The 26,803-nt window shown below is 45.9% G+C and overlaps 1 protein-coding gene across 2 annotated transcripts in view; it reads right to left on the bottom strand.

Annotated features, from left to right (window-relative positions):
• Positions 1-14,685, bottom strand: part of OTUD3 (OTU deubiquitinase 3) — a 29,655-nt gene extending 14,970 nt beyond the window's left edge. For both annotated transcript variants that reach the window (XM_042951412.1, XM_042951413.1), the window contains exons 1-3: positions 14,330-14,685; positions 5,885-6,033; positions 1,480-1,592 (exon numbers count right to left, since the gene is read on the bottom strand). In XM_042951412.1, coding sequence (XP_042807346.1) covers positions 1,480-1,592; positions 5,885-6,033; positions 14,330-14,550 — 483 coding nt within the window. In that variant the 5' untranslated portion in view covers positions 14,551-14,685. The remainder of the gene's footprint in view (positions 1-1,479; positions 1,593-5,884; positions 6,034-14,329) is intronic.
• Between the last annotated feature and the right edge of the window lie 12,118 nt (positions 14,686-26,803).

Below are 26,803 nucleotides of genomic sequence, written 5' to 3'. Positions count from 1 at the left end.
ATCTCTATAAACTGTATTTTCTGCTACCCATATATTGTATCTCTATAAACTGTATTTTTAACGAGCAGAGGCTAGAAATAAGCACTTTCAGAGGAATATATGCGTGCAAGTGGTCTATGGAAACAAATGAGAAAAAAAGTCACCATTGCCTTTATGAGACGAATAACATACAGCGATACGTGACTGTGTAAACGTGCATATGGACATGACTCCATGTGCAGAGGTGCTTTCTTTTTGTAATTTTTTTTTAACAGAGGTGCTTAAAATATGTTTAAAACCATGGTGACACGTCTCTTGTCGGTTAAGTATGAATGTTTTCAGCTTTTTTTCAGAGTTTATGTGAACGCCTAACATATTAACAGTCATCACGATGATCTCTGGATAATGTGACTCTGGGTGATTTTTGCCTGACGGGCTTTTCTGAAATGTCACCGTTCTCTACGATTAACATGTTTCAGCTAATTAAAAAAGGAACGGTTAGAAATGGGGGAGTGGCGGGAAGGAGGACTGACAGAAGTCCTAGGCACCGTCTTTAGGAGCTGAGCCGCAAAGTGAAAGAAGCAGCCTGAGTGCGAGGGGCAAGCACAAGAGGGTGGTAGCCTGGAGACCCTTTCCCCCCGACCTGTGACCTTCCATACTTGAATGTGTGGTCCGACGGACCGTTTGGGGGAGGTGAGGTTAATTTAGGATACCAAAGGTAAAGAAAAGTGAAAACAGTTGAATGGACAGGTACTTCACAACAGGGGTGGGGAGGCCATCTTGAACCTTTGTCATAAAATCTTATCTGCCGTCGAAAAACTATTAAAACCGCTACGCATGCCTGAGCAGAGCACAGAAACAGAGGTTGACGCCCTAAGCCATGAAATAAATTCTGTTGTTCAGAACCCTGTTAGCAAGCTTATTGAGTACATCTGGTTTGTGTTTCCCTCCACCCAAAAAACAAAACATACACGTGGAATAGGCATACTCCAAACCGGAACGTGTCTGCACTAATCCTCTCGACCTCCCCTTTAATATTTTTAACAAAGTCATCTAAAGTATTTCCACATTAGGCTCTCTACCCTCAAACTACCCAGTTAACTGACTGCCGAATTATACATATGTATCTCCCCCTCTCTCTCTCTCTCACATACACATGTATGGTTATTTCTTTTAGTTTTAATTCAAATTCCAGTTGGTTAACATACAGCGTGATATTAGTTTCACGCCTACAACTTAGCGATCCGACACTTGATGAGCTGGTGCTCATCACAACATGTGCATCATCCCCATCACCTTTGCTGAATGATATTTTAAAGGTCCCTGAATTATACTTCGGACTCCATTTGTACACGGTCCGGGGTTTAAGTCCAAGCCACCGGGAGCTTCCCATCTTGGTTAAGCCTGCGGTCCAAGTGACCCTGCTGCACCATCGCAGGACACCCCCAAAGCGAATTTATAAATAAGAGCTTAAGATAAATCCCTCAATAGGCGACCCACCTGCCACAAAGGGGCATTAAGCTGATGAATCACCACATTCAACTGATGATTTCTTGCAAAGGCCACAATCGCGTCATTGCCAGCAAATGTGCCAGGCTTTGCCAAACTGGCCACTGCAAAGAAACAGAAGAAAGAAAAATGAAGCCTTTATAACGGAAAGATCCAAATGCAAACCTGCTTCGCTATTTATTCAGTTCCAAATGGTAAAAGACAAAGTATACATTTGAGAAGTCCATCAGCTTTGTCAGAATCTAGGACCTCAGCCGGTCAGACAGGAGCACATCGAGAGCTACTCGGGAGAGAACCAGTCATTCATAAAGAACGGATTCCTTTTTTCCTCCATTAAATACTTATGGAATGCCTCCTACATCCCTAGCTCTGAAAGACACCAGAAATGCAACGAGAACAAGAGTAATCTTAAATCTGCGTTGATGAGTGCTTATTACATAGTAAGCACGTCTCCTCCACTCGCCTCTGGTTTATTACTCAAAACTCTCTGAAAGAGATTATCCATCATCTTACAGATAAGGAAACCAAGGCTCAGAGAAGTTTGTAACTGTGCGCAAGGTCACAGAGCCAGGACACGGCAGAGCTATTTCATCCCAGGCGGTCTGACTCCAAGACCTGGCTCTTGGCCACTCCATGACGCAGCCTGTCACGGTCTGAGCTCAAGGGGTCTACAGCCAGCGGGGAGTCAAATAAGAAGACAGGCACTACTGCGTAAGTGCCACAGGAAAGGGATGTGTGGTAAAGACTTTGGCCTTACCAGAGAGATCTGGCCTTTGTCCCTGGCAACTGGGTAATAAACCTCTTAACCCTTGAAATGTCCCAAGTGCAAGAAGGATGGGTCCCTTAGCCACACCTGACAGTTTGCGCTCATGAGGTGACACATGGTGGGCCTCTCTGGCCGCGTGGTGTTAGGAAGACCGGAGGGACTGGAAGCTGGATTCTCGGGCAATCAATCAAGAATATCTACATAATGAAGCCCCAATAATCCAACCACGGAAATTTGTGTGAGTTCCCTGGTTGACAATAAATATTCTGTGACTGTCTAACCTTCCCAGACTCTACCCCTTGGCTAATTTTGATCTGTATCCTTTCCCTGTAATAAACTATAACTGTGAGTACAATCACCTTCACTGAGTTCTCTGAGTCTTTCCAACAAACCATCGAACCTCAGGGTGGTTTTTGGACACCCCAGATTTTCAGCTGGTATCTTGTGGAAGACCGTGCCCTCAAACCCTGCCGCTTGGCTAACTCCAGATGGGGACCTCAAGCCCGTCTGGTAGTGGGAGGGGGAGGTAAGGGTATCAGATAAGCTTCTCAGCTGACACGACCGCACTGATTTCCAAACGGCAAGCAGGAGACAGAAGAGGAAGGGATCATGTTCCAAGCAGAGCCGAGAGAGACGGAGACGGAGACAGAGACAGAGAATGAGCTTGCATGCTGTACGGTATGGCAGGAACTCACACTGCTGAGCGGCGGGGGGACAGAGGGGTGGGGGAAGCAGAAGACACAGTGGCAACAGCAAGAGACGAGGGTAGAGAAACAAGAAGAGCTGAAGAGTCTGGACTTCATCCTTCGGTCAGTGGGGAGCTGCCCCCAGGTTTAAGCTAGGGGAAAGATGTAAACAGATCTACCCTATGACCCAGCAATAGCACTGCTGGGAATTTACCCCAGGAATACAGGAGTGCTGATGCATAGGGGCACTTGGACCCCAGTGTTTAAAGCAGCACTTTCAACAACAGCCAAATTCTGGAAAGAGCCTAATGTCCATCAACTGACGAATGGATAAAGAAATTGCGGTTTATATACACAATGGAATACTACTTGGCAATGAGAAAGAATGAGATCTGGCCATTTGTCGCAACGTGGATGGAACTGGAGAGTGTTATGCTAAGTGAAATAAGTCATGCAGAGAAAGGCAGATACCAAATGTTTTCATTCTTATGTGGATCCTGAGAAACTTGACAGAAGATCATGGGGAAGGGGAAGGGAAAAAAAAAAAGTTAGAGAGGGAGGGAGGCAAACCATAAGAGACTCTTAAAAACTGAGAACAAACTGAGGGTTGATGGGGAGTGGGAGGGAAGGGAGGGTGGGTGATGGGTACTGAGGAGGGCACCTGCTGGGAGGAGCACTGGGTGTTGTATGGAAACCAATTTGACAATAAATTTCATATAAATAAATAAATAAATAAATAAATAAATAAATAAATAAATAAATACATTCAGATCACCACTCTGGCTGCAATGTGGAAAACAAACTCAAAGGGTCAAGAGGCAACGAAACCAGTCCAAAAAGTATTGAAGAAATCTAGGCAAATGGCCACAGAGGCTTGATTTTACGAGGCTGAAGTAGTGAAAGGAAAAACACTGAGGTAGTAATGGATGACGGGGTATGAAGAGAGAGGGAGAGGAGGTCTCTGTACAGTTGGAGAAGCCAGAGTCTGAAGGAAAGGAACAGTCCTAAAAAATACAGCCACCGGCAAGGGTAACCAAGCCCTGAAGAGTTAAGTGAACCATTCACTTATTCACTTAACAAAGATCTTCTGAGTGCCTACCAAGCGGGGGACAGACACAGTCCCTGTCCCTCAAGAATCTCACAGTATAAAAAGGTAGACAGGCATTAAAAACACGTAACAGTAAGTATAGTCTCCAACCGACATGTAAATGCCAAGTGCAGACTTCTCCGTTTCCATTCTCTGCTGTGGCAATCAGAGCCACCTCTCAACTCCTGTGATGTCAGATCCTTCCAGAGCACCGACCAACCATCAGGCAAACACAGTGGCATTTCAAAAACACACCTTCCTGTTGGACATCTGTAGTCACTGTCACACTGGCAACTGATGGGTTTGAGTTCCTTGTCCTGCCACACCCCCCAAACTACCAAGTGACCTTTGCTGAAGGTATTCAGAGTGGAATTTCGAGTCACCAACCAAAAACTCTCTTCGTCCAAAATGATTATTTTAATCGGACTAATGACACAAGTCATTTTATATAACGCTCAACTACAAACCTTGCCCCACAAACCCACACTTGCAAACAGGTGACCGTCTGGTAAACTGGTACCTGCTAGGCCCAAAGGTGAGCCAGGGAGAGGAACTGTCAGAACTCGGTCAAACTACTCATGAGTACGAACTACTCATGGGGGTAAGGGCGGGGGCAGGAGGGGAGGGGGAGTCTGCTGCTGTGTCTCTTTTGTTGCTGGTACCTAGTGAATGAGCCCTTCGCTAGTGAGGAATGAGAAAGGCTTTGGGGTCATGGATAGTTTCCCTCCCAAAGGTCTTCCTCCTGCTGTCTTCTATCTGGCTAAGCCTCCAGCTACTTAGCCATTCCCCAAGCAGAAACTTCAGAATCACCTTGGTCTCCTCCTTCTCCCCTCCTCCCCACCTCCGATGAGACCTGTCAGCCACACTGCCAAACCGGGTCTCGGTCTGGACCCTACTCATTATCCCCAGTAGCTGCCTTGGTGGAGACCCTCTTCTGCTTTCATTGGGCCCATGCGGAGAGCCTTCCAACTCCTCCTCCTCCTCAGTCTCTCTCCATCCATTCTTGTCATGGTTTCCAGACTTAGCTCCCTAAAACACAGAACGATTCTGTCTCCTCAATACGGGACAGATAAGACTCTGACCGTGTGATGAAAATGTTAGCTGTAAAACACTAAATATATCAACATCTAGTTTAGTAGATCCTTAAAGTTTAAAAGCTCATATGTACTTTCCTACTAGATTTGAGCATATTAAGAAACTGATTTAAATCACTAACTCACTTGCCTCAAAGAAGAGTGGTTGTGTCTGGGTTTTTGATGAGAAATTAATACACGGTCATTTTTAAAAAATCAGAAAAACATGCAGAAGATCATTTAAAATAGTCCTAGTCCCACCATCCCCAGATGGCTGACATTTATTAAGAACTTATTTTAACCGTATTGTCTAATTTAAGCTTTACAAAAACCCTGTTAAGTTAGGTATTATTATTACCTTTCCTTTATAGAAGCTGTTGAAAGTGAGTGGAAAATAAGTGAAGCCAAGCATCAACAACCATAAAATGTTAGTATCTGTCCACTTTTCCTAGTGTGTTTCCTAGTGTGTATACCTTTTAAAACTAAGATCAGTCTACATATATTTTATAGTCTGCTTTTACCCCCCAGTGAATAAGAAGTCATAAACAACTTTTCAGGTTAATTAACATCATCATTTTTATTAAAGGTACATACGCCTAAACCTACTAGTTCCCAACTGCCTAGCATGCTGCCTATTACAGAGCAAACAAACAAATACTCGTTGCATAAATGAATGCCGTATTTTATGTCATCAAACCCCTGGCTGGGAGGGCGGGGAATGCTGATGGATTTAACTACCCAAAGCATTACTCCTGGAGGATCCAGTGTCCCACGGTGAACCTACCATGTTTCTCAAAAGGAATGTCATCTTCTACAAAGGGTTCAAAATCTTCCCGCTGCTTTATCATGTAGTCCACGGTCTCTTGTCGGTGCCTGAGATGATTTCGGGAGTGTCCCTCCAATTGATCGCCAAGTGCTCTGAACAGGCAATTGCTATCAAAACAAAAATGTCGGTCAAGACCTTTTAAAAATGAACTAAGTTCATCTGACACTCAGATGGCCAGGCCATCCACGGAAATCCTTCACACAGAGATAAAGCCTCAACTCTGACAGTGCAGGATTCTTCCCAAAGGCTGTGTGGAGAGCACTAGGGCAGGCATTCAACCACATTACCTTCTTGAGAAGCAACAAACTCGGACCCCATTCCCCACTTACCAGCCGGCTGACTCAGGAGACATTCGACTCCCGGGGCCTCAGCTGCTTCAACACCTGGAGGTGGTGATACGCTACCCGCCTCAAGGCAGGGTCCAGACATTACAGGCCATTCCACACCCAAGGACTGGGATTCCTAAGCCCCTTCCAAAATAAGAAATTGGATCTAGTGCTTCTTTTCTGAAACAAGCTCCAGGCTAACTAATCATTCATCTAACAAAGAGTACCCAAAAGATAGCAATCTGTCAAGTTCCCAGTATAAGCAATTGAACTCTACATCCCGTCTGAGTGCTACAAACACAGTGGAGAAAATGAGGACAACACACAGCTGTGCTGTGCAACGATACTCCCCTCCCTGGCTCCTCTCCTGCCATCCAGGGAGCCACAATGCTATTCCCGCCAAATGGAAACTTTAAAACACACTGTTTGCTTCTAAAATTAAGATGCTGGGGGGCGCCTGGGTGGCTCCGTCAGTTAAGCGCCCAAATTCAGCTCAGGTCATGATCTCACAGTCCGTGAGTTCGAGCCCCGCGTCGGGCTCTGTGCTGACAGCTCAGAGCCTGCAGCCTGCTTCCGATTCCGTGTCTCCCTCTCTCTCTGCCCCTCCCCTGCTCATGCTCTGTCTCTGTCTCAAAAATAAATAAAAACATTAAAAAAAATTTTTTTTTAATTAAGATGCTGGTAATAAACTTTAAGAGCTATCTTTACTTGGAAACCCCTCAAAGGCTTCTAAAGTTCCAAACTGTATCACAAACACAGAGCCCAGATACACAGAAACTGAAGTGAGACAACCATAATCTAGTATCCTTAAAACTAAGGAAATAAGCCATTCAGAAGCCAAACTGTTGCCCAGTCTCGCACCAAACTGTTTACTCTTCCAAATGAAGATCTAGGATAGTCTAATCACAAAATAGAAACTCATCACTTTAGAACTTCAGACCTAAATGTGTAGGAGAAAGAGGTTTTTTGTTTTCAATTCAGAAAAGTGAATTTTCAACGGAAAGCTATAGAGAAGGCAGGAATTTCTTCAAACGTATAAGGATGTTTATACATATATACGTATACATACAAATATATGTATATACATATATACATACACGTATATGTATATACATATATATGTATACGTACATATATATACGTGTGTATATATATATACACACACATGTACGTGTATATATATATATATATATACACACCTACATGTGTGTGTATATATGTATATATCACACGTGTGTATATATATACACACGTATATATGTGTATATATATACACACGTGTGATATATATATATATATACATGTGTATAGTGTATATATATACACACACGTATATATACGTGTGTATATATGTGTGTATATATATACACACGTATATATATACATATATACACATATGTACACATATTTATATATACACATATATATACACATATACACACGTGTATATATATATATATATATATACATATATACATATATATATATATATATTTGCAAAGGGGAAGAAGAGAATGTAAAGAATGCAGATTCCATAAACTGGAAACCAAGAAACTATGCGTCAATTTGGGGCCAGATTCTAGAAGAGACTGGAATACAGCCATTTCTATACACTACCCTGAAGTGTCTGTTGCTAAGATATTTTCACACACAGGAAAATAAAGGAAGGTAATGGATGAAACGTTTTCAATTTTAAGTGTTTCTCAAACTTCTTTAAACCATTGCTACCTGCCACCTCTAGTCAGTCTATTCTTGAATCTAGTTTAAGAGGTGTGATTTAGCACAAAATTATGTATTTAGTTATTTTACATTAAGTTCATGGTATTCTACAGAAAGTAACAGGCTTTCTAAGAACTTTCAGTAATACGGGCAAGTGTTCTCCACATAAGCCAAAAAAATAGGCTTAGGCACACTGCATGAGCTTGACCAAGTTCATCTACACACTATATAGGCAGACACAGAAATACACACGAATGTATACAAAGAAGAACACCTGAAACCATCTTTTAAAGTGCTCTTACGATGTGCCAGGGACTGTTCTAAACAGCACGTGCATTAGATGTGGTTGGTCTTCACAACTCTATGGGACGGGTCCTGATACTATCCCTCTAGGGTAACTTATCCATGGTCACAAAACCAGTAGATGGCAGACCCAGGATTCAAACCCAGGCACCAAAATGTTAGCTGTGGTTATCCCTAGATAGTGGAATTAGCAGTACCTGTTAAACGTATTTCTGTATTTTTTTTCTATATTCACTTGAATTGACTACAAATAAATAGTCGAAAGGAAAAATCAAGGTAGACAAATCACTTCCTTTTCTGGTGACACGGGAAAAGTGAGCAAACGCCATATCGTGAGTGTAATAGGTACCCTTGGGGGCCCAGCAAGGGCACTCATGATAGCCATAAGAACAGTGCAACCAGAACCCGAAGGCCCCCGAGAAGATCCCCACTGCTTCCTGAGCCCACACCCTCCCCCGTTACCCTCCAGCAGGGCTTCTCCACCCCACACTACTGAACTTTGGGACCCTTCTGCGTTGTGGGGGGTCGTCCTGTATGCTGTAGGGTGTTTAGGAGCATCCTTCGCCTCTACCCACTCGACCCCAGTAGCACCACCACCGCCTCCCTCCCTGTCACTTGTGACAACCGGAACTGTCTCCAGACATTGCCAAATGTCCCCGGGGGGGGGGGGGGGCATCGAAACCATCTCTGCTTGAGAACCACTGCACTATCAGAATACATGGAAAGCCTTGCATTTGAGTTCCCAAAAATAAGCAATTACATTCAGTAGCATGGAAGAGTTCTGGGTTCAGTAGTTGAGCATGAGACAATATTGTTTCTGTGTCTCTGGCCATCGAAAGAACTACAATGGCCTTCTAGGCTGCAATAAGAGTAGTAAATGTTCAGAAAGGGCAGAGTGGGGTGGAGGGGCAGGTTTTGTAGTCTTCTTTGAGGTCAGACTACTGCCAGAGTACTACACATGATATGTCGTTACCACATTTTAAGAGAGACATGTTCGGATGAGAAGTGGCTTTAAACTTCATTCATAATATGAAAAGCATAAACAACTAGTGATGTTTAGCCTAAAGAAGGCTCAAGGGGACATGAGAGCCACCTCCAACTATGTGTCATGATGAAAGGGATGCTGTGTCTGTACAATAAGACTAAACTAAAACATGGGAGTTCCAAAGACACAGATTGGGGCAAATGAGAGGAAACTTTGTTTTAGCTCTATGGAAACAGACTATAAACCAAAGATCTTGTAAATTTTTATCTGTTGGCAATCCTCAGGAATTGCCTACATTTATGTGCTGTACAAAACATAGCCAATAGCCACGTGTAACCACTGAGTACTTGAAATGTGGTTAATCGAAACTGAGATGTGTTGTTAAGACACTGGATTTTTTAATAGTATTTTAAAGACATAAAATATCTCATTTAAAATATTTATAGTGATTACACGTTGATGGATTATAATATTTGAACAAATAGTGGCTTAAATATATATATTAAAATTAGTTTCACCTATTTCTTTTTACTTTTTTTAACACGGCTAATGGAAAATTTTTTAATTACATAGTGGCTTGTTTTATTTCTATTGGACAAGCACTGGTCTAGATCACTGATTCTCAAAAGTGTTATCTCTGACTACTTAAAAACTTATTTGCAATGAAAATTCTCAGGCCTCACCCCAGGCCTACTGAGTCAGACATTCTGGGGCAATCTACCAATTTAGCTCCCCCAAATGATTCTGTTGCATTCTAAAGCTTGAGAAACACTAGCCTAGAATCTAGACTCCAAATCAGTGGTTTGCAATTACGGCTGCACATCAGAATCACCTATGGACATGTTAAAGGTTACCAATAACCAGGCCCCAGTGCCTGAAATGCTTTAATAGCTGATCTAGGAGAGCTCAGACACTGTATTTTTTCCAAAGTTCCCAAAGTGATTCTATTGTGCCACCACAGCTGAAAAGCACTGAGCTAGACACAGAGCTAATGTGCAGGGGATGCAGGTACCAATGGATAATTACACAAGATGATGTGTGAAGATCCTTCCATCACTAAAATCCTAGGATTATAAAAACAAAATAAAAATTAGAAAAATAAAATAACTTGTGGGGCGCCTGAGTGGCTCAGTTGGTGAAGTGTCCAACTTCGGCTCAGGTCATGATCTCACAGCACGTGAGTTCGAGCCCCGCGTCGGGCTCTGTGCTGACAGCTCAGAGCCTGGAGCCTGCTTCGGATTCTGTGTCTCCCTCTCTCTCTGCCCCTCCCATGCTCACCCTCTGTCTCTCTCTCTCTCTCTCTCCCTCTCTCTCTCTCAAAAATAAACAAACATTAAAAAAAAATTTTGTAACTAAAAAAAATAAAATAACTTGTTTAGGACAGAGATAAATGGCTAAAATTAGTGATTCTTTCATGTTTTAATTTTAGAACACTACTAATTAGTAATGTAATTTAGGGCAACATTTAGTAGATGCGAGTGGATACAGTTCAGAGAGATGCTATTGTACTGCCTAATCCAATTAGAGATTCTTTTCACACTAGAGCCAATCATGTTTTTAAGGACAACACCAAGGTTAAAATACTTCTTTCTTGTTTTGAAACAACCTAATTTATGTGGGTCCATACAACACGACAAATATGAAGGCGGCCCATGATGCATTACAAAACCCTATAAATAGCTCTGTGATTACTCTGCTAAATTGACTCAACTCACGTAAAGGCTACATTAAAGGACACCGGCTAATGTGTCCCCAAGCACTCAGAGGTTCGAGGATGCTGTAAGTACCATACTGCCTACGATTATGCCTCCATAGCGAGATGCTATGTCAGGCTACTCAATATTGGAATCGGACTAGAATGGAAGAGTGGAGGCTGTTGACTTTTTAATATTACCATAGCTTTATTCTGTTTCACCAAGAGTATCCAATGAATATGAATACAGACTCTATTGATGCCTACTAACCCATCCCACACACAGGAAACGCCACCCATTGCACGGTGATAAAGGCTGTCATCACCATCTCCAAAAGCGTCACAATACCAGAGGGCCGACCACAGTCCATCTCATGGTACCCATGGGAAGAATTTGTGAACAGAAAGCGGGGAGCTTCCTGGAACTCACACAGAGGGAATTATCATTATCATCTTATCTAACATTGTCTCAAGAACAGGGGCCTCGGAAGGGAGCGACACGAACATTCCCGGCAAGACGGCCTCTGCAGTCTCGCTGCCACTGTTCTACTTTGTAACCTGATACTCTGTCATCCTAAACAACTTTATATGTCTCAAAAATAACGTGCTCCTGTACCTTTACATACATTACTCTTCAGCCTGAAGTGTTCTCTTGGCACATTCCTACTGGTCCTTCATGACCCAGTCTGAGTAGGACCTCCTCGGAGAGGCATCTAGCACAGTGTAAGTTGCAATAAACATTTGCTGAATGAATGAAAAGGCCTTCCTGATCCCTTCAGGGAGTGCTGGCCACTTCCTGCTCAACAGTACTATAACCAGTCACTGTTAAAAATAGATCAAACTCGGGCGCCTGGGGGGCTCAGTCGGTTAAGCGTCCGACTTCGGCTCAGGTCATGATCTCGCGGTTTGTGGGTTCAAGCCCCGCGTGGGGCTCTGTGCTGACAGCTCAGAGCCTGGAACCGGCTTCAGATTCTGTGTCTCCTTCTCTCTGCCCCTCCCCTGTTCACGTTCTGTCTCTTGATAATAAGTAAACGTTAAAAAAAAATTTAAAAATACACCAAACTGGACTTGATTTATATTATCCATTCTCAAAGTGTGGCCCAGTTTGGGGGGGGGGGGGGCGCGTATCTCTGAGACCCCTTCAAGGTATTCTTGAGTTCAAAACTAGGGTGTGACTTATCTTTTTCGCTCTCATTCTCTCACAACTGTACAGTGAAGATTTCCAGAGGCTCCCTGATACATGAGGTTATCACTCTGACAGTTAAGGGAATGTGTGTTTGTGTATTCTTGTTTCTAATTTTCATTTTACTTTCAAATACAGTAAATGTGGACAGTTATGACCCATAAACAAAGCTCTTTGGAGTTCTGGGTAATTTTGAAGAGTGTAAAGGGATCCCTAGACCAAAATGTTTGAGCCCACTAATGTATTTATCTCTTACCAGGCTGTGAACTCCTTCAGTATTTTAGTCAGCAGTGGATTCCCAGCACCTTGTTCAACCAATGTTTGCTGAGTTAACTAAACAAGTACGTTCTCGTGGGGGCGGGGCAGAGTAGAGGTAGTACCCCCAAAGTTTCCCATGGCATTATGAAAGCTCCCTCGAGATTTTACAATTCGCTGTGCTGCAATTTCTACTCCTAAGCAACCCTGTGTTGAGAACTTCGGTGCCCTGGACCCCCTGACACTGAGAATATGTCCACTATAACAGACACCAACAATGCAGTTCCACGCAAGGAACAGTCCCACCCCAATCCCAGTGTAAAATAGTCTCCTGGCATCTGGTTTATACAGCAGTGTCTTGTGCTTGTGAGTTGGATTGGGATAAGTAAGGCCCAGAAGAGTTAATAAACTGTATTTGGTGAAATCCAGGCACTAGACTAAAAGCAAGACACGGCAAAGCAGGACTTCAATTGTACTGACTCCACTGAGAGAATGTTCCTTTGAGGGGCACTTGGCTGGCTCAGTCGGTGAGCATCCGACTCTTGATTTTTCAGCTCAGGTCATGATCCTAGAGTCATGGGATCGAGCCCTCCGTCCGGCTCCAGGCTGAATGTGAAACCTGCTTAAGATTCTTTCTCTCTCCCTCCCTCTCCTTCCCTCCCTCCCTCCCTCTGCCCCTCTCCCCTGCTCTGGAAGTTAGGAAGGGACAGGCGGACGGAGGGTGGAAGGAAAGAAGGGAGGGGGGAAATGTCCTTGTGAGACGCCCAGCTGAGGGTCTAGTGGGCCTCCGTGGTATTTTTATCATTCATTCATACGACAGAACTGCACTGAGTGCCCTCTATGTACCTGGCACTATGCTAGGTGGTGGTGAGTCAAACGCAACCGAGGTCTAAAGCCAAGTGTCTAAGCATCGAGCATATGTAGGAAAGGTGGGATACATAAATTAGGGTCAATTCATAGTCTTGATTAATGAGCCACAATGTAATGTGAAATCCAAAAAAACACTCTCTTCCCTCGTTCCCATGCTTAACAGGTCAGGCACTTCTACACAGCCTTTAATTCCATCTTATTCCTCCCTCCGCCCTCTCTGAGCCCTCAAATGATGGGAAGGACAAGAACAGCTAGGCTGTTATTAATACTGTCTCTTCCAGAGTGACATAACCCGGTAACCAGACTCCCTCTCACCTACCCCTGCAATGAGGATGCTAGCTGTTCTCCTCCCCCTCTCCCCTACCTTTTTCCTTCTGCCATCCATGCTCCTGGATCCATAGCCCCTTCCCTTTCCCCACTTTCTCCCTCCCACCCCACTTATTTAGCCTGTGTTCCCTAAAAAAGCTGGCCCTAGATTCCGGTCTAAGCCCCCAAGCAAGCTGGGGTAAGCATCAGAGGAGAAAGTGAGGCCCGTGGAAGTTAGAATTAGAGAAGTCACCTTCTGCTCAGTAAACAGCAGGCCCTCACAGACCTAATTTCCCGAGTGTAAAAGGAGGGCAACACCGAACAGTAAGAACTCAAAAGGGGCAAAGCGTTATACCACGTGGGGCTTCGCCTCTTTCTCCGTGTCTCAGCATCTTTCTGACGGCCCTACGTGCTGTCCTGCTCCTCGAGGGACGGGCTCCATCTCATGCCTCCGGGTCTCAGCTTAAATGTCACCTCTCAGAGGCCTTCCCGGGCACCGATCTAAAGGACACCTGCTCCAATGCTGCCTCTTAGGACCACTTCACAGCTTCCTCGTGGCCTCTGCCACCATTAGGGCAACTGGGGATTACTCGAGCGTCCGGAGGGGAGGGGCCTCGCCGCCTCGCCCGCCACCGGACCCCCCGCACTGGGAAGCGGTGGCGCCCGGCGCCGCCTGAATGAATGACTGGACGAGAGCGGGCGACGGTGGCCATGCCCGGCGCGTCCCCCGGCGCCGCCTCCCGCGCTCCCGGGCCCGCCTCACCCGTCCCCCGGCACCTCCCGCAGCTTCAGCCCCAGGGCCTGCAGCTGGTTGGCGAAGCTGACGAACTCCTCCTCGCAGCCGCTGCCGCCGCCGGACTCCGGCCGGTTCCGCCGCTCTTTGGCCAGGGCCCGGCGCGCCGCCCGCTCGTCCCGCTTGCGCTCGGCCTCGGCTTTCCGGCTGCCGCTGCCCGGTCGGCCCTTCGCCGCCTGCTTTCGGGACATGGCCGCGGTTCGCGGCCCGCAGCGGCAAGACGGAAAGCCGCAGGACCGCCGGGCGGCCGTCTCAGGTGTCAAGGCAGCGAAACGACGCGGCGACGGAGCCCGGCGACGGCGACGCGGCCACCGCGCCTGCGCGGGCGCCGGGCACCCGGGTCACGTGACGTAACCCGGCCCCGCCCCCGCCCCCCCTCCCCGCGCGGCACCATAGAGAGCTCGCCTCGGAGAGCTAGAGGGGCACCCGTCTTTATTGGCTCCGCTCTTCCCCCTGGTGGTGGGTGGTGCTGACTGAGGAGCGGCTGGCCCCGGAGAACGAAGCAAGGAAAGGTTAAGGGAGAGAAAGGGAGGGTTGAAAAGTGAGAGATGAGGGCAGCGGCAAAAGTGAGGAGAGAAAGGAATTTAAAAATTTAACGCTACGTATGAGCCCACAGTTGGAGTAGGCGCATTCACGTGGCTCAGTCTTGTTTAAGTATCCCCATACTACGGGAAACTGGGCCTGAGAGGGTAAGTAATTTCAACACGATCACACATCGAGGAAGCGGAGCTTTGCCCTGTTCCAAAGCCCATACACTTTATTTGATCCTTCCCTTCTCTACCTCTCTACCATCCTCATAACTCAAGGGAGAAGTTGCCCTCGTCCAAAACTTCTGGCAACTAGGGTAATGTTGACTCCACTCGAGGGTGACCTCCCCGACCCCTCCCTGTCCCTAGGTTTGCCTTGGGTTCCCTGGGATGCGAGGCTTTCAGTTTTAAAGCCAGGACAGTCCTGGGCGAACCAGGATAGTTGGTCGCTGTCATTCACACCCACCTACTCTGGAACCTAATCCCTCTGTAACCTCCCCTCCCCTGCAGTAATCCCTTTGTAAAAAGGCAAACTGAGGTATACCAACATTTTGAGGGTTTGTTTGAGCATACATCATTGGCATCGGAATCAAGCAGTGCCAATCCAAAGGTGGTTGGGGGCGCTCCTCCAACAGGACCTAGAGGAGAGGATTTTATAGAGAAGACAGGAAGCTAAGCAAGGAAATTATTTGCTTGGTTGTAGCATAAGCGCTTGACTTATTTGGGAAAACCTATTTGACTGTGCTTCGTTCTTAAGTTTCATCTGAGAATCCAGCTCATTGACTCTGGCTTCGGTTTGGGTTTGCGTTCACTTCTGTGGTTATAAGGTGTTACAGCCACCTCAGTCTAATGGTCTCCTTGTCTACTTATCTTAACCCCCCTCTCCTCCCTCATCTAAGCTCCATCTCTCTCCCTTCCCATAGTCATGGTACTGCCTTCTCCTCCTCTTGGCCCCCTAAACCAATCTTGCCATCCCTCGGAATGTTCCTAATGCTTCTGCCCTTAATAATTGTCTTCTCTACCTGCAGGTTCTTCTTGGGCCATGGCCAAAAGCAGCATCCGCAAGCCCAGTGGGAACCAGCACCTGTATTTATCTTGGATCAGTAACTCTCATCGCAGACCCTGTGCTAGGTGCCCAGCATAACCCCAAAACCAGACAGGGCAATTGCCCTCAGCCCAGATTCCAGTGGGACATATAGGTAAGAACACAGCACAATTACAATACTGCATGACGAATGCAGTGCTGAACTGAAGAAGTGCCATCTGATGGGAGTATGCGGCTTGAGCAGGAAGTGGGAAGAAAGCCCAGCTCCACCCCGATCCATAGGAGATCAGCCCAAGTCCTTAGAGCTGTGGGGAGCCATCTTGGGAACAAAGCTCATCAGGTCTATGTCTAGAAATGTGTCTTCAGCTTTGGTGAGAATGGGTCAGAGGGCAGATGCCACGTAGGAGGCTCCTGTAGACGTCCAAAGACGGGTGACGGTGATGTGATGCTGGGTCTAGGACGGGGTGGAAGAGAGGGAGATCGGGAAAATAGACTCACATGTTCGGATGGAATTGGACTGAATTGTCTTGGAATGTGTCACATGCTTCTCTGAGGTTCCTGAAATTCTTTTGCACAGATCCCTCCTTTGTTCTCAGGAAGAAAGAGCATAAATTGTGCCTGGACCCGCCTTTTCTTGCACAGACATGCTGAGCCCTTAGATGACCCCTCTGCTGTGTTTAGTAAGGTGGAGGGGCGGGACAGTGCTAGGAGTGGAAACCCCCTGGACGGGAGGGCAGAGACCTAGGTCCTGGCCTGGTCTATCACTGACGGACTCCATGACCTTGGATTAGTTGCTTCACCTCCCAAGTTCCTTTTTGCTGTCTTTAAAATAGCATAATAACAGTAAAGACCAAATACAATAATAATGACAGTAATTACAAACTTCTATGGTGTTACCGTGTGCCAGGCACTATCGCTTTACAAATACTATCTTACTTAGTCATTACAACAACCCAATGAAATATGTACTGTCTGAGGCACAGAGAGAGTTAAGTAATTTGCCCAAAGTCACAAAGTGACAGAACCAGGATTTGAAGCCAGGTCATTTCTTTTTTTTTATTTTTTTAAATTTATGTTTGAAGGAGAGAGAGAGGCAGAGCATGAGCAGGGGAGGAGCAGAGAGAGAGGGAGACACAGAATCCGAAACAGGCTCCAGGCTCTGAGCCGTCAGCCCAGCGCCCAACTCAGGGCTCAAACTCACGAACTGTGAGAGCATGACCTGAGCCAAAGTCAGACGCTCAACCGACTGAGCCACCCAGGCACCCCTAAGCCAGGTCATTTCACTCCAGACTATATACTCTTTCTTCTTTCTTTTTCTTTCTTTCTTTCTTTCTTTCTTTCTTTCTTTCTTTCTTTCTTTCAGCTTCATGCCCAGCGTGGAGCCCAACACGGGGCTTGAACTCATGACCCTGAGATCAAGACCTGAGCTGAGGTCAAGAGTTGGACACTTAACCAAAGTACCTGTCTTTTTTTTAAGTAGGCCCCATGCCCTACTGCGGGGCTTGAACTCATGACCCCTCGATTGAGAGTCACGTGCTGTACCAACTGGGCCAGCCAGGTATCCCAGGACTATAGGCTTTTAACCACCACACATACACCTTTCCATAAACTCCCCAAAACTCTACGTAACACATGCATTTATTTTGTTATTAACTCTCTGATGTGTCCCACATTCATCGCTGATACGGTCTTTCAACCACCCCTGTGGTCACACGTCACTGTTGTCCAATTTTCTATTTAACTTTCCCTGCGCTAAAGCGGATCACAGTTTAGAGCCTCATAGCCCCGGGTTTCCATCCTGGTCTCACCACAGGTGAGTTATTGCACTTCTGCACCTCAGTTTTCTACCCTGTCAAATGGCCATACTCAGGTAGGAATGGGAGGGAGAGCTGTCGACATTAATAGGAACGGAAAGCCCCAGGCCTGCCAACTTAGCGATGTTGGTTGAATCATGCCTCTGTGGTGGGAAGGTCGTGGGAGCCAGGCAAAGCCTGCCATTGGCAACTTCGGAAACCGGAAGAGGGAGGCTCGTCTTCAGGAAACATGTGGAAATGCAAATACTTGCCCTTCTTGGAAAATTCTGGTCTTCCACAGGTCCGTGCCTTCCAGCCCACACCTAGAATCTACAGGTGTACCTAGAAGACCACAGGTGGTCTTCTGTCAGCAGAGACCTATGCTAGACCATTATCACCCTTTGAATGCAAATGAATACTCCTTCTATATTATAGCTAAAGGCCAAGGGAAGGAGCCCTTGTGAGTTACATGAATGCTCTGCCAGCTTGATCAGAGATCATCCAAAGACTCATCAAACCTCATGGGTGGCATTTAGTACAGGAGTCTCCCTGTCTCTGCAGGGAACACATTCTAAGAGCCCCCAGCAAATGCCTGAAAACACAGATACTACCTGAACCTATATATACTATGTTTTTCCCCATACATATATACAAACATATGATAAAGTTACATTTATAAATTAGGCACAGTAAGAGATTAGCAATAATAACATATAATACAATAGAACAGTTACAGCAAGATACTGTAATAAAAGCTATGTGAATGTGGAGTCTCTCTGTCTCTGTCTCTCTGTCTGTCTGTCTGTCTGTCTCTCTCAATATCTTGTAGTCACCTTTCTTCCTGTGATGATGTGAGATGATAAAATGCTTGCGTGACAGGGTGAATTGCGAGGAATGACAGGTCATGTGATGTAGTCCTAGACTGCTATCGACCTTCTGACAGTCCGTTAATGATCCATCTGGAGAATCATCTGCTTCTGGACTGGGGTTGATTCTGGACTGGGGTTGATCGCAGGTAACTGAAACTGGGGAAAGCAAAACCGTGGATAAGTGGGGATTACTTGTGGATGAGTAGAAAAGAAAAAAAAAAGTGTGATTGGAATTTTCATGAAAAATGCAGCTTTAGGACATGCCAGAACGTACCATGAAGGGTATGGGAAGATGAGAACTGTCACACACTGTTCTTCAGAGGCAAACTAGTCTGGCCACTTTGGAGGGCAATGGGACAGTCTCTGGTAAGGTTTTAAATGTCTGATGACCCAGAGACACCACATCTCATTATCCGTTCTGAAGTTTTTTTTAATGTTTACTTATTTTTAACAGAGAGAGAGAGAGCATGAGCTGGGGAGGGGCAGAGAGAGAGGGAGACACAGAATCTGAAACAGGCTCCAGGCTCTGAGCTGTCAGCACAGAGCCTGACGCGGGGCTCGAACTCACAGACCGGGAGATCATGACCTGAGCCGAAGTCGAACGCCCAACCGACTGCGCCACCCAGACACCCCTATGTGGTTTGTTTTTGTTTTTGTTTTTAATTAAGGCAGCGTAATTGTGTATGATGTATATAATTTCACTACATAAATTATTTTCCTTGGACTAACCATCTATTCCTTCCTTCACACTGAAGCCCGACAGAATTCTTTTGGGAGTGCTTTATCAGCTAACATGAATTTGGAATAAGCACATTGCTTTTCCTGAGAAGTGGGTATTTCGTGTCTCTAGAGTTCACGGCATTTTGTTCTCTTGTATCTGCACCATGTCACTCTTGGATCGATCTTGTTTTATTGTCATTTTGCTCTTCCTGTGAGAACCGGGCTTTGAAACAAAATCAGATATCAACTCAGCCATGTCCAAACTATCACAGGTTACGTGCTACTAGAATTTGAATTAACGAGACGCCACCTTTATTCGATGGACACAGAGAACATATGTAGACATCGAATACTCAGGACGAAGAGCATCACCCCACCCCCACCCCCAGACCCACTCCCCAAGTGAACTTGGCCACGATGGGTGCTGTGCGCAGCTCACTGACTGGTAGAGTGTCTGAGAAGAACAGGTTCAGGGCAGGGAGCCTCTGGTACCAAAGCCACGTGTCTAACTTCATCCCCTGTACTTAACCCTGGTGAAAATGTCACACAGTTTATTTCTCTCCCGGGACAGTCCCATAGTAGGCCACCAAGAAGAATGTTACTCAACAAAAGTCTTTTCTCTTGGTCATTCTTTGTTTCTGCATCTTTTACGTTTATTGTTGTCGTGTGTGTGTGTGTGTGTGTGTGTGTGTGTGTGTGTGTGCGCGCGCGCGCGTGTGGATCTGTGCACATGTACACAGGGAGCTTTGTCACTCCTCCGTCTCTTTTTCCATTTGTGGCTCCTGCTCTCGGTGGTGGGGTTGGTCCCGTGGCCCCGCTCTCCCTCCCGGACCTTATCCTCTTTCTCTGCCCTCAACACACCCCCTTGTCCCACTCACTTAGCACCTGGTGGACCAAAAGCACAAGAATGCAGGAGTGGTCACATTGAAATCAATCCAAATCCCATGTCTGTTGCTTAAACCCCTGTGACCAGCAGTATTTTCCAGAATCTTTTCCAGCTTCAGTTTCCTCGTGTGGAAAATGGCAGCAGTCATGACTTCCTCTCAGAGTTGGTCTGAGACATTGAGATCACGACCCTAACAGAGTCTTGCCTAATTCAGTAAATATCGGGAGGCGCCTGGGTGGCTCAGTTGGTTAAGCCTCCGGCTCTTGACTTCAGCTCAGGTCATGATCTCACAGTTCATGAGTTTGAGCCCCACATCGCGCTCTGCACTGGTAGTGCGGAGCCTGCTTGGGAGTTTCAATCTCTCCCTCTGTCTCTGCCCCTCTCCCACTCATGTGCTCTGTTTCTCTCTCTCTCTCTCTCTCTCTCTCTCTCTCTCTCTCTCTCTCTCTCTCTCTCTCTCCCAAAATAAATAAATAGGCTTGGGGCGCCTGGGTGGCTCAGTCGGTTAAGCGTCCGACTTTGGCTCAGGTCATGATCTCGCGGTCCGTGGGTTCGAGCCCCGTGTCGGGCTCTGTGCTGACAGCTCAGAGCCTGGAGCCTGTTTCAGATTCTGTGTCTCCCTCTCTCTCTGACCCTCCCCCCATTCGTGCTCTGTCTCTCTCTGTCTCAAAAATAAACATTAAAATTTTTTTTTAAATAAATAAATAGGCTTTTAAAAAGTAAAAATAAATAAATAAATACCAGTTTCCTTCCTCCTCTCTCCCTTCTCTTTTGTCCTACCTCACCACCACCCATTCTCTCCACTTTGTCTTAAATGATTATATACCCTATACTATAATACACTGAAATATGTCGTATATACTAAATTATGTAAATCTGTAAATGAGTAGTTGAATATTCTCCATTCCTCTTTTTCCTAGCAACTAAAGAGAACATTCATTGCTCTCGTGGGGAATGAAGGCATCAGTTTTTGTTTTCGGGTGATCCTTGCTCGATCTCTCCATTTCACTGATGGCCCTTGATGAGGGGGGAAGGTCATGGGGTGTGGGAATGGGGGCTTCTGTCCTTGGGCTAGATTTTAGATACTCATACTCATTCAATGACTTTGCTGGTCCTTGAACTGCAGAATTAATCTTTACAGCTCCGTAGCAACTTCTTTGTTTGGCATCTCTGTGCCAAAGAACCTAATTGCTCACACAGTCTGTTGTTACGGTGACCCTACATAAACTACCTGCCACCACACCATCCGGACCTGTGCCAGGACCCCGCCCTGTGGCCACGTTAACCCCGCAGGGCAGGGCGAAGGGAAGAGGAGCTCTGTCCTGGAGGGCACACGAGGGGGCAGCAGAAAGGCAGCTTTCTCTCCTTCCTCTCAAACCGTGCACGTGGAAAGGTCTCTGATGCGAAAAAGGGGGCGTGTTCATGAGAGAAAATCTTGATATTAAAGAATAAAGAAGGAGGAAAACCATCCACAATCCCGCTCTCAGCGATAGTGATTGTAGGCGTGTTTGTGTCTTGACTCGAATCGTAGGAGATGGCTGATACCTGAGCATTTTTAACTTAAAAAATGACAATTTCATGTGGTTTAACCTAATATTTCCCCACACCTTTTCTGTATGGCAAACACAAATGTGTTGTTTTTTTTAATTTTAGAAAGAGAAAGTACAAGTGGGGGGGGGGGGAGGGGGGTAGAGAATCTTAAGTAGGCTCCGTGCTCACTGCAGAGCCCAATGAGGGGCTCAATCCCATGACCCTGGGATCATGACCTGAGTTGAAATCAAAAGTCAGATGCTCAACCCTGAGCCACCCAGGTGCCCCATAAATGCATTTTTAAATACAAATTCAAGTTGGGATTATATGCACACACGTGTGTGTATCTTTAAAGCCTGTCTTTTCAGGGGCGCCTGGGTGGCTCAGGTGACTTGGTTTCGGCTCAGGTCATGAGCCGAACTCATGGTTCATGAGTTCGAGTTCCGCGTCGGGCTCTGTGCTGACAGCAGAGAGTCTGCTTGGGATTCTCTCTCTCCCTCTCCATCTCTGCCCACCCCCACTCTCTCAAAAAATAAACATTGTTTCAAAGCCTGTCTTTTCAAATGAAATATTAGTAACAAACGTCTGTATGTACACAAGCATGACTACCACTGCTCCCTTGAGAAATAAAATGTCGCATGTACAACCGAAGCCCCAGATGTGCCCCTCCCCGACGGTCATCCCCTCCGTCTTCGTGAGGTAGCCATTCTCATAAACTTGGTGTTTATCATACATAGGTTTGCATCACCATGCAGTACTCAGGAGCGTTTAACATTTTTAACTTTACATAAATGATACCAAAGTGGATCTACCAATCCTGTGACTTTTATACCATATTGAACATTACACTTTTGAACATTTATCCGTGTCAAGACATATAGCTTTTGTTTATACATTTTCTTTTTTTTTCCCCCCCTCTCTCTGTCCCCCCCCCCAGCTTGTTTGTTCTCTTTCTGTCTCAAAATAAATAAGTAGATATGTTAAAAATAATAGATAAAAGCACAATCGTGGTGCAATCAATAGGAAAATGTCAGGATGGGGAAAAACTGAAGGATATGTTTAAATTTCTTTTTAATGTGTATTTATTTTTTTTTTCAACGTTTTTTATTTATTTTTGGGACAGAGAGAGACAGAGCATGAACGGGGGAGGGGCAGAGAGAGAGGGAGACACAGAATCGGAAACAGGCTCCAGGCTCCGAGCCATCAGCCCAGAGCCCGACGCGGGGCTCGAACTCACAGACCGCGAGATCGTGACCTGGCTGAAGTCGGACGCTTCACCGACTGCGCCACCCAGGCGCCCCAATGTGTATTTATTTTTGAGAGGGACAGAGAGACAGAGTGCAAGTGGGTGAGGGTGAGAGAGAGAGGGAGACACAGAATCGGAAGCAGGCTCCAGGCTCCGAGCCGTCAGCGCAGAGCCCGACGTGGGGCTCGACCCCACGAACCGTGAGATGGTGACCTGAGCCGAAGTCAGACACTTAAACCAACTGAGCCAGCCAAGTGCCCCAAAACTGAAAGATATGTTTAAAATAAACTCGCCATTTAAAACTGGGAGGAGGGCTGTGACCAGAAATATCAATCATTTTCAGCTGCTAGGGAGGCCGTCAACCAGTTTCCACTTACTGAACAGCCAGTGGATGGATCCTGGGACTATCTGCAATCTTAGGTCACACTTTATTTTTTTCTGGATGTGGACACTATACATCCTCTGACAGCAAGCAAATCTAACCTACACTCTAACCGAGCAGTCAAATCATCCAAGCAAAATAAGTGGCCCATTCAGGTGGTCTTCATATTACAGTAACTTCTATTCAATAAATGCTTTTTGAGCAACCTCCCCACGACTTGTACTGTGTCAGGTGAAGTGGATCGTGGGAAAGGATCTGGAACACATTCCTTTCCTTCCTCCTGTAAATGCTAATAAACTTGCTAGCCAAGATTTTTTTTTAGTTAAAAAAATTATGTATTTATTTTTATTTATTTTATTTTATTTTTTATTTTTTTTTATTGACATCCAAATCAGTTAGTGTCTAGTGCAACAATGATTTCAGGAGTAGATTCCTTAACTCCCCTTTTAGCCCATCCCTCCTCCCACAACCCCTCCAGTAACCCTCAGTTTGTTCTCCAGATTTACGAGTCTCTTCTGTTTTGTCCCCCTCCTGTTTTTATATTATTTTTGTTTCCCTTCCCTTGTGTTCATCTGTTTTGTCTCTTAAAGTCCTCATATGAGTGAAGTCGTATGATTTTTGTCTTTTTCTGACTAATTTCACTTAGCATAATACCCTCCAGCTCCATCCACGTAGTTGCAAATGGCAAGAGGTCATTCTTTTTGATTGCCAAGTAATACTCCATCATATATATACCACATCTTCTTTATCCATTCATCTGTCGATGGACATTTGGGCTCTTTCCATACTTTGGCTATTGTTGATAGTGCGGCTATAAACATGGGGGTGCATGTGTCCCTTCGAAACAGCACATCTGTATCCCGTGGATCAATGCCTAGTAGTGCAATTGCTGGGTCGTAGGGTAGTTCTATTTTTAGTTTTTTGAAGAACCTCCAGACTGTTTTCCAGAGTGGCTGCACCAGCTTGCATTCCCATTGTTCATACATTTTCCATTTTTGCTATTAAATATTCAGATTCACTATGTGCCTCTCTCTCCACTAGGCTGGCCTTCTCTGTGCCAAGACTGTGTTAGTTACCTGCAGCTTGAGAGGGCCCACAAATGGGTGTTACAGAAATGCAGGGAGCGAAAGAGTAAGAACCACTGAGCTAGAAAAACCCAGCCTCCTTCGTTGAGGACCCAAGGCAGAGCACCCTGAGGACAAGAAGGCTCTCGGATCTAGACGGGCAGACGTCAAAGCTGCACCTGATCTTAGCCAGAAGGCCGAGAAGTGATTGACAGGCAGACGTCAAAGCTGAACAGAACATTAGGATGTCACCTCCCTGGTGCCAGACACAGGTGCTAGGGCATCCTGTCCGGAGCTGCAGAGGAAGGGCAGGAGCATGAAGAAAAGCTTCCCGAGGGTCCTGAGCCCACTCCTGAAAGAGGAAGAGGTCCCTTTCACCATCACAACCCACAGCCCACATTTTCAGATTAAGGCAGTGACGTGTTCGCGGGATTCTCTGGTTATATTCATCTCCAAGTGTTGAGACAATTGTAACTTATGAGTGGTGCACAATGACACTGAGAACACAGGCAACCAGAAACAAACAAACAACTAATTCCTTTGAGAGTCAAAATCTTCCTGACCCCGAGGACTTTAAAGTTTGCCTGTAAACTGGACTATAAAATACAGGGAACACCGTGAGCCACAGTGGCAACGAGGCATAACGGTAAGAGTTTAGGGGCTCTGGAATCAGAGTTAGAAGCCGGGCTCTCCCACTTCCCGAGTGTGTGACCGTGGGCGAGACGGCCAACCTCGTTCCATTTCTGTCTCTTTGTCTGCAAAACAGAGATACCACCTTGCAAGTTGCTGGGTGCACCCTGCCAGGTGTGGTGCCCGGTGCACCTTCTATAAATGGGAGCAGCTTTTATTAGCAAGCTGAGTTGGCAGGGAGCTGCCATCGATTGCTGACGCTGCGCATTGCTTGTTGAGAAAGAGCAAACGCTGCTCCCGGTGAGGAAAACCCAGAATCTCACCAGGACTGCCTGTGTTGCAAGCTTCCCGTCCTGCATCGCAGCTGGGAAGCATCGTTCTCGGCTCTCCCTCAAGAGCTCGTCGGTCCTTTGGCATCCCAGGAAGCTGCCTTGGGTTCTGGGTTCATTTCTCTTCTTCGAGAAGATTGAGTAAAAGCGTATGTATCGGCAAAGTTCAGCAGAGACCCAGACCGAGAGATAAGATGTCTCAAGTAAAATGGACTGATCCCACACCCGTCAGTGTCCCCTGTGAAATCTCCAGCTGCAAAAGCACAACTCGCAAGCATCCTGAAAGGAGGGGATATCTGCTGGTTCCAACACACCTACTGCTTCCCAGGCAAACATGTTTCTTTCTCTCTCTCTCTCTCTCTCTCTCTCTCTCTCTCTCTCTCTCTTCCAGTTAGAGAAAAAGAAACTGAGGTCAAATTGACCCCCTTGAGGTAGATCTATTCAAAGAAGTTAACGTCTAATGTTTGTATTTTATGTTTAGTTAATCGTAATGTCTTATACACACGCTTCACTTAAATTGGTCTTTTAATTTGCACAGCTAGAGCCATGGGATTTACCCGCTATGCTTCCATTTTAAGTTATGCTTTAAAAATGGGGTGCCTGGGTGGCTCAGTCAGCTGAGCCAGGTCACGATCTCACAGTTCATGAGTTCGAGCCCTGCATCGGGCTCTGTGCTGTCAGCGCAGGTCCCACTTTGGATCCTCTGTCCCCCTCTCTCTGTCCCTTCCTCACACACACACACACACACACACACACACACACACACTCTCTCTCTCTTTCTCTCTCTGTCTCTCTCTCAAACAACAGCAACAACAAAAATTAACACACCTGGGGCACCTGGGTGATTCAGGCAGTTGAGCATCTGACTCTTGATTCAGGCTCGGGTCATGATCCCAGGTTCATGGGATCAAGCCCCGCGTCAGGCTCTGTGCTTGAGATTCTCTCTCTCCTTCCCTGTGTCTCCCTGTGCCACCATACCACAGAGCACAGCTGGCTCTTGAACAGCACGAGTTTGAACTGCATGGGTCCACAGGTATGCGGATTTTTTACAGTACAGTGCCGTAAATGTATTTTCTCTTCCTTATGATTTCTTTTTTTTTTTTTAAGTTTTATTTATTTTGAAAGAGAAACACAGAGAGTGTGAGCGGGGAAAGGGCAGAGAGAGAGGGAAGGGCAAAGAGAGAGAATCCCCACAGGCTCCTTGCTGTCAGCACTAAGCCAGACACGGGGCTTGAATTTATAAACCGTGAGATCATAACCTGAGCCAAAATCAAAGATACTAAACTGACTGAGCCACCCGGGTGCCCCCCTTATGATTTTCTTAATAACACTGTCTTTTTTCTAGCTTACTTTATTGTAAGAATACAATAGATAATACATATAACTTACAAGATATGTGTTAATCGACTGGTTGTGTTATCAG

The sequence above is a fragment of the Panthera leo genome, chromosome C1 (assembly GCF_018350215.1).
Source record: "Panthera leo isolate Ple1 chromosome C1, P.leo_Ple1_pat1.1, whole genome shotgun sequence".
Classification (NCBI taxonomy): Eukaryota; Metazoa; Chordata; class Mammalia; order Carnivora; family Felidae; genus Panthera; species Panthera leo.
This window is presented reverse-complemented; position numbering and strand designations above follow the sequence as displayed.